We start from the raw sequence: 12,923 nt of genomic DNA on the forward strand, positions 1-12,923 counted from the left end.
AAGTCATTTTCCAATTGGACACAATTCAGACTCTAAAAATAGAAGGAGACTGCAATTTGCCTGTTCTCGGTTATCTTTAAGTTATTAAAGCTTAATAGTCAGATCCTCCTTGGCAGAATATCTCCTATTAAGTACTGATTATCAACCAGAACTGTCATATGCCTCACTTAATGATGGAGCCATAATTTTGAGAGATACACTGGTAAGACATCAATGAGATTACATCTATACAAACTATGGTATAACTGGGCTATATAACCTCATGAGATGGAAACTGTTTTTGTGGTACCATTGACCTAAATGCCATTACGTGGTACACAACATACATTGATGCTTCTACAGCCAAAGCAACATAATATGTTTTTCAGGTCCCATAGACTCCCTACAAATCAAGGTAAACTCAGACTGTGATACTGATATAACCACTCTAACTATAAATGAAGGTTCCACTTTTCTAGTGTGTTGAGTGTGTAGTTACCCATCTACTAAAATCACAACTCAGGTTTACAGCTCATTCATTTGATTTGCTCTGGGAGAGCTGTGAAAAAAAAAGAATTTTAATCAATAACAACTTGGCTGTTTTTTTATAAAAATGACTCAAAGGTAAAATATTCTTTTGAAATTTATTTTATTCATACCATACATCCCTCAGCCTGATTGTAACTCATACACTTCTTGTCTCTGTTTTATGAAATGATAATATTCCAGGCAGTGGCTCAGAAATGCTTATTTGCCCCTGGGTCACACATCAGAGGTTACATACATACTGATGGGTAGAAGAGTAAGCTTCAATTTGCTTTAAAAGAATATGATAAAAAGAGAAAGGAAAGCGAATGGCATTCTCAGTTGATCAGTTTGATCACTTTTATAGATTGCTTCTCAATGGGGAAAAATATCATAGACATTATTTCAAGTTTTCAAAGAATTAATATTGGACTAAGTGGTTCCCTAAACCCCTCACCATTCTACCTCCATTATTAGACTTTTCTGCTCACAAATGCCTATCACTCCCAGGAGTTGTTCATTATCAAGTCAAAGCATTTTTCTTTCCAAACCTCAGATTGCAGCATTTCCCAAGGCTTATTGATAGTTTTGAGGGGAACCAAACTTTCCAGATAAGATATTTTATACTTTGAAAATCCTTTAGCCTCCCCTGTGTCATATCTAAATTGCAGGGAACCTGGCACATCCCGTCTTACCTGCTGGCCTCCAAAGCATGTGCAGGAACAAATGGCACCTAAAAATTCCTTCTGCCACCGTTCTCCCACCTGGTAAACCTTCCCATCATCGTAGCATGTTGTTCCATCTACATGTAGGCACAAATCAGAAGCACATGTAAGACCAAGAACAGCAATGCAGACTCAGCTTGATACAAGGGTGGGTTCTATTTTATCCTAAATTTGTATCATCAAAGTCCAAATTACTCAAATTTATATGAATCATCATAAGAGAGGTACTACTTCTCAGATCTTAAGGCAGCATTTCCACAAACTAGATCTAATAGGTTCAATGGAAATCATATTTTAAAAGTTGAATTGACAGACCAATAGAGACTTCTTCCACCATTTTCACTGCAGATAATGATCAAAATACTCAGAAAAGTGCTAAAGTGGCCTGTAATAACATTCCATCATGACTCCTTTTTGAGGTTCACCTCCACTTTTCCAAATCAAAAGATGAACAAAGCCTCTGTTCAAACCTCAAGGGGACCTAAAGTCTCCAGTCCATCCTGTGAATGGGCGTTACAGCCCCTAATGGAAGTGGGTGTGCCAATAGAGCTCCGGAAACCATCTCGCCGTTGTCTGCCCTGCGAGTCCACTTCTCCCCAATCTTGTAGTTCACATCATTGTCGTAGCACCATTCTATGTGGGTGGGAAAATCACAGGCAGAGTTATTTGTGTTCTGACTCTCAAGAGAAAAGCACACTGGGATATAGGATTTTAAAATCCACATATCTGGAAAGAATGACAAGTTAAAGGTCACAATCCCTACTGTGAACTGATTCTTCAGTTGGACTTAAAAATACAGTTTCTACTATTTATTATTTTCTAGGCCATTTTAAGGCACTCCGCAGTAATCATGTCATAGCACTTGGTCAATGATTTCCATTTAAATTTTCATTAAGGTTTAAAATTGTGGTGAATGAAAGCAGGATCAGAGTAGTCTTTTAGGAATATATATATATTAGGAATATATATATATATATATATATATATATATATATATATATATATATATATATATATATATATATATATATTTAAAGTCAGTTTTGGATTTGCAGAGACCTTAGATACAAAGAAGTGCAATGAAACAGATCAGCATTTTCTTTCTGCCATGACCTCTTGCATGTAAGTTGAAAGAAAGAATAAACATAGATGACAAAACAATGATAAACCCTGGCTATCATCCCTACAAATAGAGACCTGGTGCTGAAGAGGATCCACAAGTCCTATGCCTTTACCATATGTAAAAGATGACTTTTAGTCTCTGAGATTTATACTAAATAGAACACACTTAGGAAGTTTACATCAGAATGCATTTTTTCTTCTAATTTATAAAATCAACAATTCCGTCTTCTCAAATTGGAAGAAAAGGCATTAAACAACTATGACATTCAAGCAAAGAATATGTAAGTTGATCTAAAGACACTCATAAACAACCCTAGACTTCTGCTCCCACAATTGCACCTAATAGTTACGCAGGCAAAAAAACAGGCAGACTTTTAGAAAGTAGTTCATTTTCAGAAGTTAAAAACCAACCACTTCATTGCTGCCACATATTAGCACACCCAACTCTACCGCAGTTCACGCCCATACTTCTGCTCAGCCTCCCAATTTTATATACCATTTTCAGGTGGCCAAGCTCAGAAGTCTACACTGTAAAAATCAGTTCGCTTTTGAATTTCAATCTGGATTAAGCCATTTCATGTATACAAGTCAACTAATATACTTTTAAGAAATCTTTAAAAATCTGTTCTGTTTTACTTCCATGAATATGATTTCTGTAAAAGTTGATAAAAGGCTTGTTTATATGGTATAATGGTTAACACCTGTAAAAATGAACCAATGGTCAATAATGATTATATCTCCTAAAATCGAAGGATAAGTGAAAGGTTATAAATTCTAATAGTAACTCTCAAAGCACAATAGATAATCCTAGGATCACTGTAATTTGAAACATTAAAATCTCTATAATTTGAAAATCAAATATATTTTGGTGAAGTGGCTTTTAAATTATGGACAAGTAGTATATCTGTACATTTTCCTTTACATTACTAGCAATATTCAAACTATGTGGCTGGTGTGTGTGTGTGTGTGTGTGTGTGTGTGTGTGTGTGTGTGCACATATTCAATGTGTGTATTTGTGATGTGTACATGTGTATGTTTGATTTGTGCTAAATGAGTATGAATATGAATCATCATCTTGAACCACATTCAACACTAAAGATTAAAAGAGAATTGGGGTTTCTCTGACTGGTACTCTCAATGAGAACTGACTCCACTGAGTTTGACTTAACAGAAAATTTCAAAAGCATCACCAACAACTTGCTTTAATCAGTAGTTGTATTAGCATACGACTTGAAATGAAGCAATATTCAACAAGTAAAATTTCCCACCATTTTTCAATGATGCAAAATGTTACTTTGAGTCCAACAGTTTTCTCAAATGTTTGGAAGAGCTTGTGTCTACCAAACATGACTCCTTGGTACGTTAATGCGAATGTATGGAACTGGAGGAGATGGAGGAAGAGTGGATGGTCAGAGCAAGCTACTCTACTCACTAGATGAATCGCATCTGAAATGCCCACTGCCAAAGCCCAAGCACTGGCACGTGAGTTTAAAACCAGTTTCAGATATTCGCTCCCATTCGTCTCCAATGTCATAATGGGAAGCCAAGTAGGGGTCAAAGCAGGTGTCATCAATAGGTTGGTTTGGGCCTATGAGCAAAAGGAAGAAAAAGCAAAAGAGACCTATTATTTGTGGTTTGGAAGAAGAAGAAGAAACCAGAACATTATATACAATGACTTAATCTAACAGAAAAATTCCGGTAGCTCTAAAATTCCATCTGCTCCATGGATGTATCAGCCACTCTCATAAATGATGTAAAGGTGTAGCCAATTGACACTTGCCACCAGCATCTGAAAAGGAGACCATCTTTCACTTTTGTCTTCAATTGTAAAAATGATCAAATCTGGTAAATCTACTTTATAGAACACGGAATCGACTTTGAGGCAATTTAAGCCAGGTAAGAACAAGGGTAGCGATGCCTCTCCATCAGGACCTGAGTGACCTTGAGTTAATTATTTAACATCTCTCCCAGGAGGCCAAGAAGCCAATGTATTGTCCTTTTGCCAACCTGTAGAAAGTGCTCACTAAACTAAGAAATATTATCAGAGGCTACCTTCTGCTTATGATGCAAAGGTCTTAGCATTTTTATATACTGTTATAATGCAGTCTTCACTTTTATTATTGCATTTTTTTGCATAATAGTTTGGAAATCCTAGATTTTACAAAATAGTTATTATGATAGTAAAACTGATTTTATTAATAAAACCAACTGTTTCAAATAGGAGAAATCAAATGGGAAGTACATGAGTTAGGACTAAGTAACAGTCTCATCATGTGACCGAAGATCTTGTCTCTTTATGTTTTAGAAAAACTTGTTTTAAAATAATTTGTGTAAGCCAGGCATGCTGGGTACACACCTGGAATCCCAGCGACTCAAGAGGCTGAGGTAGAAGGATTGAAAGTTTATGGCCAGCCTCAGAAAAATAGCAAGGCCCTGTCTCAAAATAAAAACTTTTAAAAAGGACTGGGGATGTGGCTCAGTGGTTGAATGCCCCTGAGTTCAGTCCCTGATACCAATAGCCAAAGTCAAGAGACCCTGGATATCATGAAGAACACCACTGCCAGGAATACGGAGTAGGAAAGAAAAACAGAAAGAACTTAAGACGGTTAAATGGGGATTCATTATTCCAAAAATTTTCAGGAGTTAAAATTCTATCGTAACTAATGTTATGGAGATGGAATCTTTTAAAGAAAATAAAAAGATGTGGAAAAGCACAAAAACCTTTATGCTCTCAAAAATTCCTTTCACACAACAATTTTGCCATTAAAGCCACAAAATGCAATACCTAATAACAAAGACAAAAGAACCTCCCCGCAGCCTGCCAGCAGTTAGCTGCTATAATTCACCAAAGTTTACACATATAAAATAGTAGTCTTTTGTCAGATGAAGAATAAGGCTGAAATTATATAACTGGACCCTAGGATGGAATTCTGTCACATGGCATAGACATGAGTTACCACTCCTTTTTGGTGTGGAGAGAGACCCTTCCAATGGGAAGATTCAGGATTCAGGATTCACGATTTTGATTTTTTCCTATCTCATGTTCCTGGGTGAATAACATCAGCTGTTGCAAAGTAAAAGCCAGATGGCATGCTACTGGCTTGAAAGGACTTGCAAAGTGCTACAAAGAAGAGTGAGTGGTTGCCGGGCACAGTGGCACATGCCTGGAAACTCAAGCTACTTAGGAGGCTAAGGTAGGCCAGCTTCAGCAATTTAGCAAGGCCCTAAGCAACTTAGCAAGCTCCTATCTCAAAATAAAAAATAAAAAGGGCAGGGGATGTAACTCAATCCCCAATACCCATTCCCCACCCCACAATAAAGTCAATGGTCATTTAACCTTTATGATGGTTTTACACCTATATCATCAGGAGAAAAAAAGTGAAATAACTTTAGAATTAGGAAGCTCTTTGGATAAAAATGGGTTGCAGAGGAGAACTTCCCATTAGTTTTGGTACTAAGAATCACTCTAGGGGACCACAGCATGGTGAGAAGGAAGGGGTACGGGAAAGTATACCAGGAAACCAGTGCCTCATATCAACTCAAGACACTGGGAAGGATTCAATACTTTTGGGCTAAAAAACTGGCCTGTCATCCTAACACTGCATGTGTGTTGGTGAGGACACTTAAAGTTAAATGAACTTAAGGTTGCTCACATACTTCATATTGATGGTAGGCACACTTCCCACAGTTGCAAGGCAACAAGCAACAAAGGAACAGTCACTAGGAATAGCCTTCTCTGGTGCAGTCCAACAAGGAGCATGTGCCTAAACCACATGTGAATTTACATACCAGGGTTGCCCACAGTCACAACCTCCTCCAGAACCTTGTGCCTCTTCAGGTTTTTCATTGCCTCCACTAGGATGGTGTAGGTGGCCCCTCGGGTAAGGCCTGTCAGTGTGGCACTGGTGGAAGTTCCAGGAACTCGGAACTGCAATTATTGGTACAGCCAAAATGGGGAGAGAGCATTATAGTAAAGAACAGATGCGGGCTCCCCTGGTCCCTTATCATTAACCCTCACTGTTTAAACAAACCAAAGGGAAACTAATAAAGACCAGGGGTATATAGGAGTCCCAACTGGCCAAGGAGAGAAATGGAATGAGCATGGAATAGTCACTTCTCTCAGATTTTCCTACCCAAAGTCTGCCTATGTGCTCCATAGTTAGCAGGAGCCCTCAACGACACTAGCCGCCTCTTAATCCTACTAGATGTGGCTCTGTAGAAGCCCATGGAAGCCCTGCATGATCCTTTCACATCAAGAACAGACACTGCTCTCTGTGGAGACAGGCAGGCCATGCACAGTGGGCAGTAGACCACAACACAATACAGAGTCCTTAAAACAATGGCACATCCTCAAACTCAGGTTTCTAAGCTCAGGAATCTCCCACAACATAGTCATTTTAAAAAACTGTGCCAGTGGGACAAATTAAAGGATGGGGTTTTAGTAAGAGAATCCGTTACTTCTAACAGCTGACATGCACAGCTCCTCTTACATTCATTTTCCTTGTATATACTACAGATAATGGGATTCTTCAAGGACAAACTAAGAATGGTGCACAAATGTAAATTCAGTGGAATATCTTTCTTCTTTTCTAAGATCATCTCTTTGTTCATCTTACTGTGGAGCCTCCAATGTGTGAAGAGAATACAAATGATTTCATTCTCTACTGAATAAAAGCTAATGACGCTCTTTGGTACATCCTCCCAAGTAGAGCCATATGGACTTTTAATAAATGATCAGTGCTTAAATGTGCCATCTCTCTGAAAGTTCTAGAAGTAGCCATTTTACATCAGAGCCTCTTAATCCTACTAGTAAGAAGCCCATGGGAATTGATAACCATTACCAATTAGTAACCATTATCAATTCAGGCAATGAAGACTATTTATCAACCTGATCAAAGCCCCTGGGGAAATCAGCAATTCTCAGATTACAAAACACTTTCCCAGAAGGAAAACTTTGTCACTTCTTTCCTCTAATTTATTCCTTTCTGAGCTTCCCAGCCACAGGCAGGGAGGGAGCTGATTACCTGTAAGGTTTCTTCTGTCGTGCCAATGGGCTGACATGAAATGATATACTCAGAACTGTCCTGGAATGGAGTCCAAGAGATGGTTGTCTGAGAGAGAACTTCTTGTGCTGTAGAGGCATTTGGATTGAGCTCCCTAATGTGAGGGTAGAGGTGGTAGTCTACTTCTTCCCTGGGGACATGAATCTCATCTATAGTCGGCGAGTATGGTCTTGGCCTATGCCTTACGGGGGTGACCGCTGTGGGTGGTGTGGTTCTCCTAAAACCATGTTCCTCAATGACCATTTGTTGCCCCAAACTGGGCTGCCGATGGCTTGTGCCAGGAAGCTGAATACCGTTTCCATTGTCAACCCCAGGGCTGGTGATGAATGGGGTCTTTGGTACTGTGGAGGGAACATCCAAGATCTCTGGTCCTTGAAGATTGGGGTGAGGAAGGGTTACCAGTTGGGGAAGCTCATCTAGCCAAGAGAGGTTATAGCAAAAAAAGCAAAGTGCGTTAAGTTTCAGTAAGTAGCAACCATTATCAATTCAGGTAATGAAGATTGTTTATCAACCTGATCAAAGCCCCTGGAAAACCAGCAGTTCTCAGATTACAAAAAAAACCCCACTTTTTCCCAGAAAGAAAACTTTATGATTTTTCTCAAAGGTTTCTTTAGAGTTTAGAAAGAAAAAAAGTGTTAGCATGAATTTATTAGAGACACAAAGCTTTGAACCATTGAGCACCACAGAAGCTGCCTCTGTTCAAATTAAGCCTAATGAAACTGCAATGTGTAGTGCCTCCCCACCCCATTCTCTTCTCTCTTTAAACCTGAGAAACAAATTATAGGAACTAGAATCCACAGTGATCATGTCAGTATCAGAAGTATGAGAATTACAGAGGTTTAAATCAGAAGTATGAGCATTGCAGAGGTTTAAATCAATAGTTTTCATGGTTGGAAATGGTAAAAAGAGGTAAGAACACATATTTGTTTTGAAAGCTTTCCTATTGCCATATGTACAGCATTTTCTCCAAATTGAACTAAGACTGAATGACAAAGTAAAACATTATTTAGTTCCAAATTTCAGAAATCAAATAATAAGACAATGGGAGGGGTTTCTATCCCTCCTTTTTTAAAAAAAATAGTCAACACAAAGTATAGAAGAATAGCAATAACAACTTGGTTTTATATTTCATATCAGATTTGAATTTTTGAAAGGTAATAACAAGGTTTTATATTGACTGGCCTTTTAATAAATAAATAAATAAAATGGAATTCTACAGAGGATGTTCAGTTATTCCTCCTGTCAGAGAGTACAAAATATACACTGGGCCATTAGAAAAAACATCCATGAGATATGCATCAAAACATGGAGAAACCCTTTTCACAATGCAAAATCCATCATTCATTAGTTTAGTCTTAACGTTCCTCTCATTACTTGGAAAGTGCTTTTACCTGTCTTTTTCCTCCCAATCAGGGGCTCACTCTTCTGGTTGTTCTTCAGGGCAATGATGTAGATTGTGTACTCGGTTCCAGGTTCTAGGCCTGATGGGCAGAATAGAATGTCATGTCATATGGAGGGTACTGTGTGGAGAATGTCTTTTGAAGTGCAGGGCTTCCCTTTCTCATGATATAGCATCAAAGATACAGATGGAGTTTCAAGACTTAGACTGTCAGAGGGAGTAAAGAGGAAAGGGAGGGAGCACAATACCAGTAATAGTGGCCTCTGTGACACCAGGTTGGGGCCGAGGGACCACTTCTCTGGGAGGGGACCCAGGCTTTTCATATTTGATGATGTAGCCAGTGATCTTGGCACGGGGTGGTTGCCATGCTACCAGCAAGGAGTCGGGGGTGGTAGTCAGGAAGCACAGGTTGGATGGTGCATCAATGGCTAAAAGAAAGCAAAACTAAGTCTCAGAAAATAAAAGCCAAGGAAATGCTCCCATATTCCCGCCCCCCCCCAGCCCTTTTAATAAGACTTAAGAGAGTGAAATTCTGTAAGCTCTTCCCATGGTTCACAGGGAGTCATATTACAAAGACCCTTCATTTGTTTCTTAAGTTCATGTGTCTGATTATACTACAAGCCAGTGGTGTCCCTCAGCACAAAGCAGTTACCAGTGGAGGCATCGATGACCACGGGGGAGCTGTGGGCATTGTCGTTCAGGGTATACAGGTAGATCTTGTAGTCCGTGCCGGGTTGCAAACCTGGGATGTGAGAGGAGATGGTTTTTATGTGTTCTTCTTTACTAGGAAAGTTTTCAAGCACACACCTGCAATTTTCTTGGCTCATCTACCCACCCATGTTTATACAGACCATGGAAGTGGTCTACCTTTGAACAATAAAGTAGAACATAATGTGGATATTAACTGTTATTGTGGAGCATACTTAAAAGCAAATCACTAATGCAGAGAAGGACCTCCGACTAAAATAAATTTTTAAATGCAAAAACGCTACTTTAGAAGCAGTCCTCTTGGAGAATGAGGGGTGCCCCACTGAGTGTACTTTCTCTATAGGGTAATTAGGTGGTCATTATTTGGTACCTGGAATCAGAATTGTACAGCACAAAAAAGACCTAAATTGATCTATTTTATCAAATTCCCTCTGAACTTTGACCTTTATTAAGTAATGTTGTTTGTCTTTATTAATTATGTCTTTTTAAAATCTATATTAATGCTAAGAACTATACACCACCATTTCATTTTTTTCTTTTCTATTTTCATTTTTTTGTGCTTCTGGGGATGGAAGCCAGAGCTTCACCAAGTGCTTTACCATTGAACCGAATCCTCAGATCCTATTTCTTTTGGTTTTACATTATTTTACTTTTTTTAAAATAAGAAAGGGCATAGGGATGAAAGAACAAATCTGATAAAAAGCCATTTCTCTGAGACCACACACTAGACCAAAATCAGAGATTCAAAGGACAAAACTATTTTGGTTATGGTATAAGAATAACTGTTGCAAGCTTTGTTATCATAAAAAATTGGAAATAAATTGAATCATATAAGACATAGAGTAACTAAGAAGCTGGTTTACATTGTGAATGTTGATTGACTGTCACTTGTGGTGAAGGTGGTGGGTCCCCTCACCTGTGATGGTATAGCTTCTGACATCTGGGCCGATGGTTCTCTGAACTGGGGTCTGGCCATTGGCTGGGACAGCATCAACTTGGAAACCAGTGATCATCTCAGTCTTGGTTCGCCAGTTAATGGTGATGGTGGTCTCAGTAGCATCTGTTACACGAGCCCTTCTGGGAGGGCTGACATCTGCATGGGATTATAGCTAGAGATTAGTGCCTGCCTGGCCCATATAGGTGAGATTTTGATCTTTTAAAACATTTCTTTATGTTTTAAAAATGCATCCTCTTCAGAAAATACATTGATTAAATAATTTGTAGATTATCTCCCTTGGCATTCAAAGAATATTCAACAGTAATTAGGAAATATGGAAATAGTTACATTGGGTGCCTTTTTCTTTGAAGAACTGAAAAGCTTTATAAATACTACCAGTGGTTCCCAGGTCTGACTTTATAGTACCTACAAATACTTCAGTAAGTATTAAAATGATTAATTTACTGTACTGTAAAAGTGTGTGGTAGGAATTATAATAGCATGGCCAGCTAGCAATTATATGTATATATAGCCAGTATTATTGCTAGTATTTCGTCGTTTTTATAGGGCTTCATATCTTTTCTCTCAACAGAAAAGATTCCTATTTTATCTCTATTTTATAGATGATGGAACTTTTGACACTTTATATGATGGCTGAAAGAGCGCACAGCAAGTTATTGATGGAGCAGAAACTAAAATCTGGGCCAAATTTGATCCCATACTTATGGTGCTGTTAAGATACAGTAGAATTCAACATGTCCTCCCCAGACCTAACTCCAGGAAAACAAATTCTAACAAGCGGAGCATAAAGTAGCTGTTAGTCCTAATCTTTAACACCAATGTTATACCATTATGAAAGGATTTCATTTTAGGTATCAGTGGAATACTTTCTGAAGGGGCAAAAAAGGTAACAGTCAAAAAGATAGGGAATCCCACCAATTTCCACATTGGGATTCATTCCACTTTTAACTTAGTGACCAGAGAGATCATTTATCATTCTTTGTTTATACAGAAAATTTTCAGACTAGAAAATTGGATTACTTACTCTCGAGAATGGTGATGATCCCCTGAGCTGGTCTGCTGGTCAGTGTGTCCTTAAGACCATAGACACTCACTTCATATTTGGTAGCCACCTAGAAATAAGGGCTTGGTGAGCTTTAGCAGTGTCATTGCAAGAAGCCCGGGGAGTTTCACCATGCCTTAGATAATTCAGTGGTTATTAGTAAAAAAGAAATAAACTAACAAATCTCACAACACTGTCAATTCCTAGATTAATTTCATCTCTACACTACAGATGACCAGCAACAGACTGAAATTAAATGAATTTTAAAATGCTCTTATGGGCTTATGCCCAAGTAAGCTATAACTCACATTTTCATGTAAAACTGGTGATGAAAAAATAAGAAAAATGGGTAATAGCCTATTTTTTTTTCTTTTATGATATGACAGGTGTAAATCAAGAATTTTTATGGTCACAGACAAAGATAATTTTATTTTCTGTCTCTGAAACCCTTTTCTGTAGTTTCCCTGTAACTGGTCTTAAGATATATATTAATTCTCTGGTACTCTAGCTAGTTTTCCATATATAAGTCTAGAAGGATTTAAAAATTTTTTAATGAGGGTAGGGTCAAGTTGGTTGGTACAATCTGGAGAACATTTCTTGCCAAGATGACATCACTCAAAAAATGTATAACTAAATGAATTTATGTACTCAGCCTACTGATATGCAAATTGCCCCCACATATATAGAATACTTCCAAAAGAGCTGCACAAAATCTAAAGCTATTTATAAAATTCTGTTCCAATAGTCATCTGGAAAAGCTTAGGTCAACAAAAAGCAATTCTCTTAATACAAAAATCACAATAAAATTATTCGACAGGAGAGGAAAAGATCAGTTGGATCGAGCATGAGATTATGTTTCTACCACCTAATAAACTATGTAAGAGAGGCTCTACTTTATTCCAATGACAGAAGTCACTTCTTACCATGAGTCCTGATACAACCACAGAGGTGCTGTCAGGAGCAAGGTTGATTTCTTTCATTGGTCCGGTCTTCTTGTCTTTGTGGGTCACTCGTACTCGATATCCAGTGAGCTGGACATTGGGTGGTGTCCACTGGGCACTAAAGCTTGTTGGTGTAATCTGAGTAAACCTCAGGTTGGTTGGAGCAGGGATGGCTGTTGAGATGGTCATTGGTCAAAGGTTATCTTACAGGAAGTGGGGAGAAGGGAACATAGAGTGAATTCCAGAAAGTAGAAGGGATAGCTCTTGTTGGATTAGAGGATTCCCTGGTCCAGAAAAGATTCAGTAGGAGAACGTAACAAGAAGGGATACAAAAGGAAGAAAGTTTGATGAAATGTGTGTTCTATATCTGCCAATTCTCAAATCCTGAAAACACTTTAAATACTTGAGCTCAGTAGTCTCTGTATCACATTTGAAGACCAGTGTTTAAAATACTGTGGGAA

The 12,923-nt window shown here is 38.3% G+C and overlaps 1 protein-coding gene across 1 annotated transcript in view; it reads right to left on the reverse strand.

Annotated features, from left to right (window-relative positions):
• Positions 1–511: 511 nt before the first annotated feature.
• Positions 512–12,923, reverse strand: part of LOC143410596 (fibronectin-like) — a 55,463-nt gene continuing 43,051 nt past the window's right edge. Inside the window, 12 exon segments of the mRNA XM_076871437.1 lie at positions 512–538; positions 1,200–1,306; positions 1,761–1,862; positions 3,784–3,939; positions 6,141–6,279; positions 7,376–7,830; positions 8,806–8,895; positions 9,062–9,241; positions 9,466–9,555; positions 10,438–10,614; positions 11,504–11,591; positions 12,445–12,641. Of these exon segments, the coding sequence (XP_076727552.1) occupies positions 512–538; positions 1,200–1,306; positions 1,761–1,862; positions 3,784–3,939; positions 6,141–6,279; positions 7,376–7,830; positions 8,806–8,895; positions 9,062–9,241; positions 9,466–9,555; positions 10,438–10,614; positions 11,504–11,591; positions 12,445–12,641 (1,808 nt within the window).

This window comes from Callospermophilus lateralis, chromosome 11 (assembly GCF_048772815.1).
Source record: "Callospermophilus lateralis isolate mCalLat2 chromosome 11, mCalLat2.hap1, whole genome shotgun sequence".
NCBI classification, from domain to species: domain Eukaryota; kingdom Metazoa; phylum Chordata; class Mammalia; order Rodentia; family Sciuridae; genus Callospermophilus; species Callospermophilus lateralis.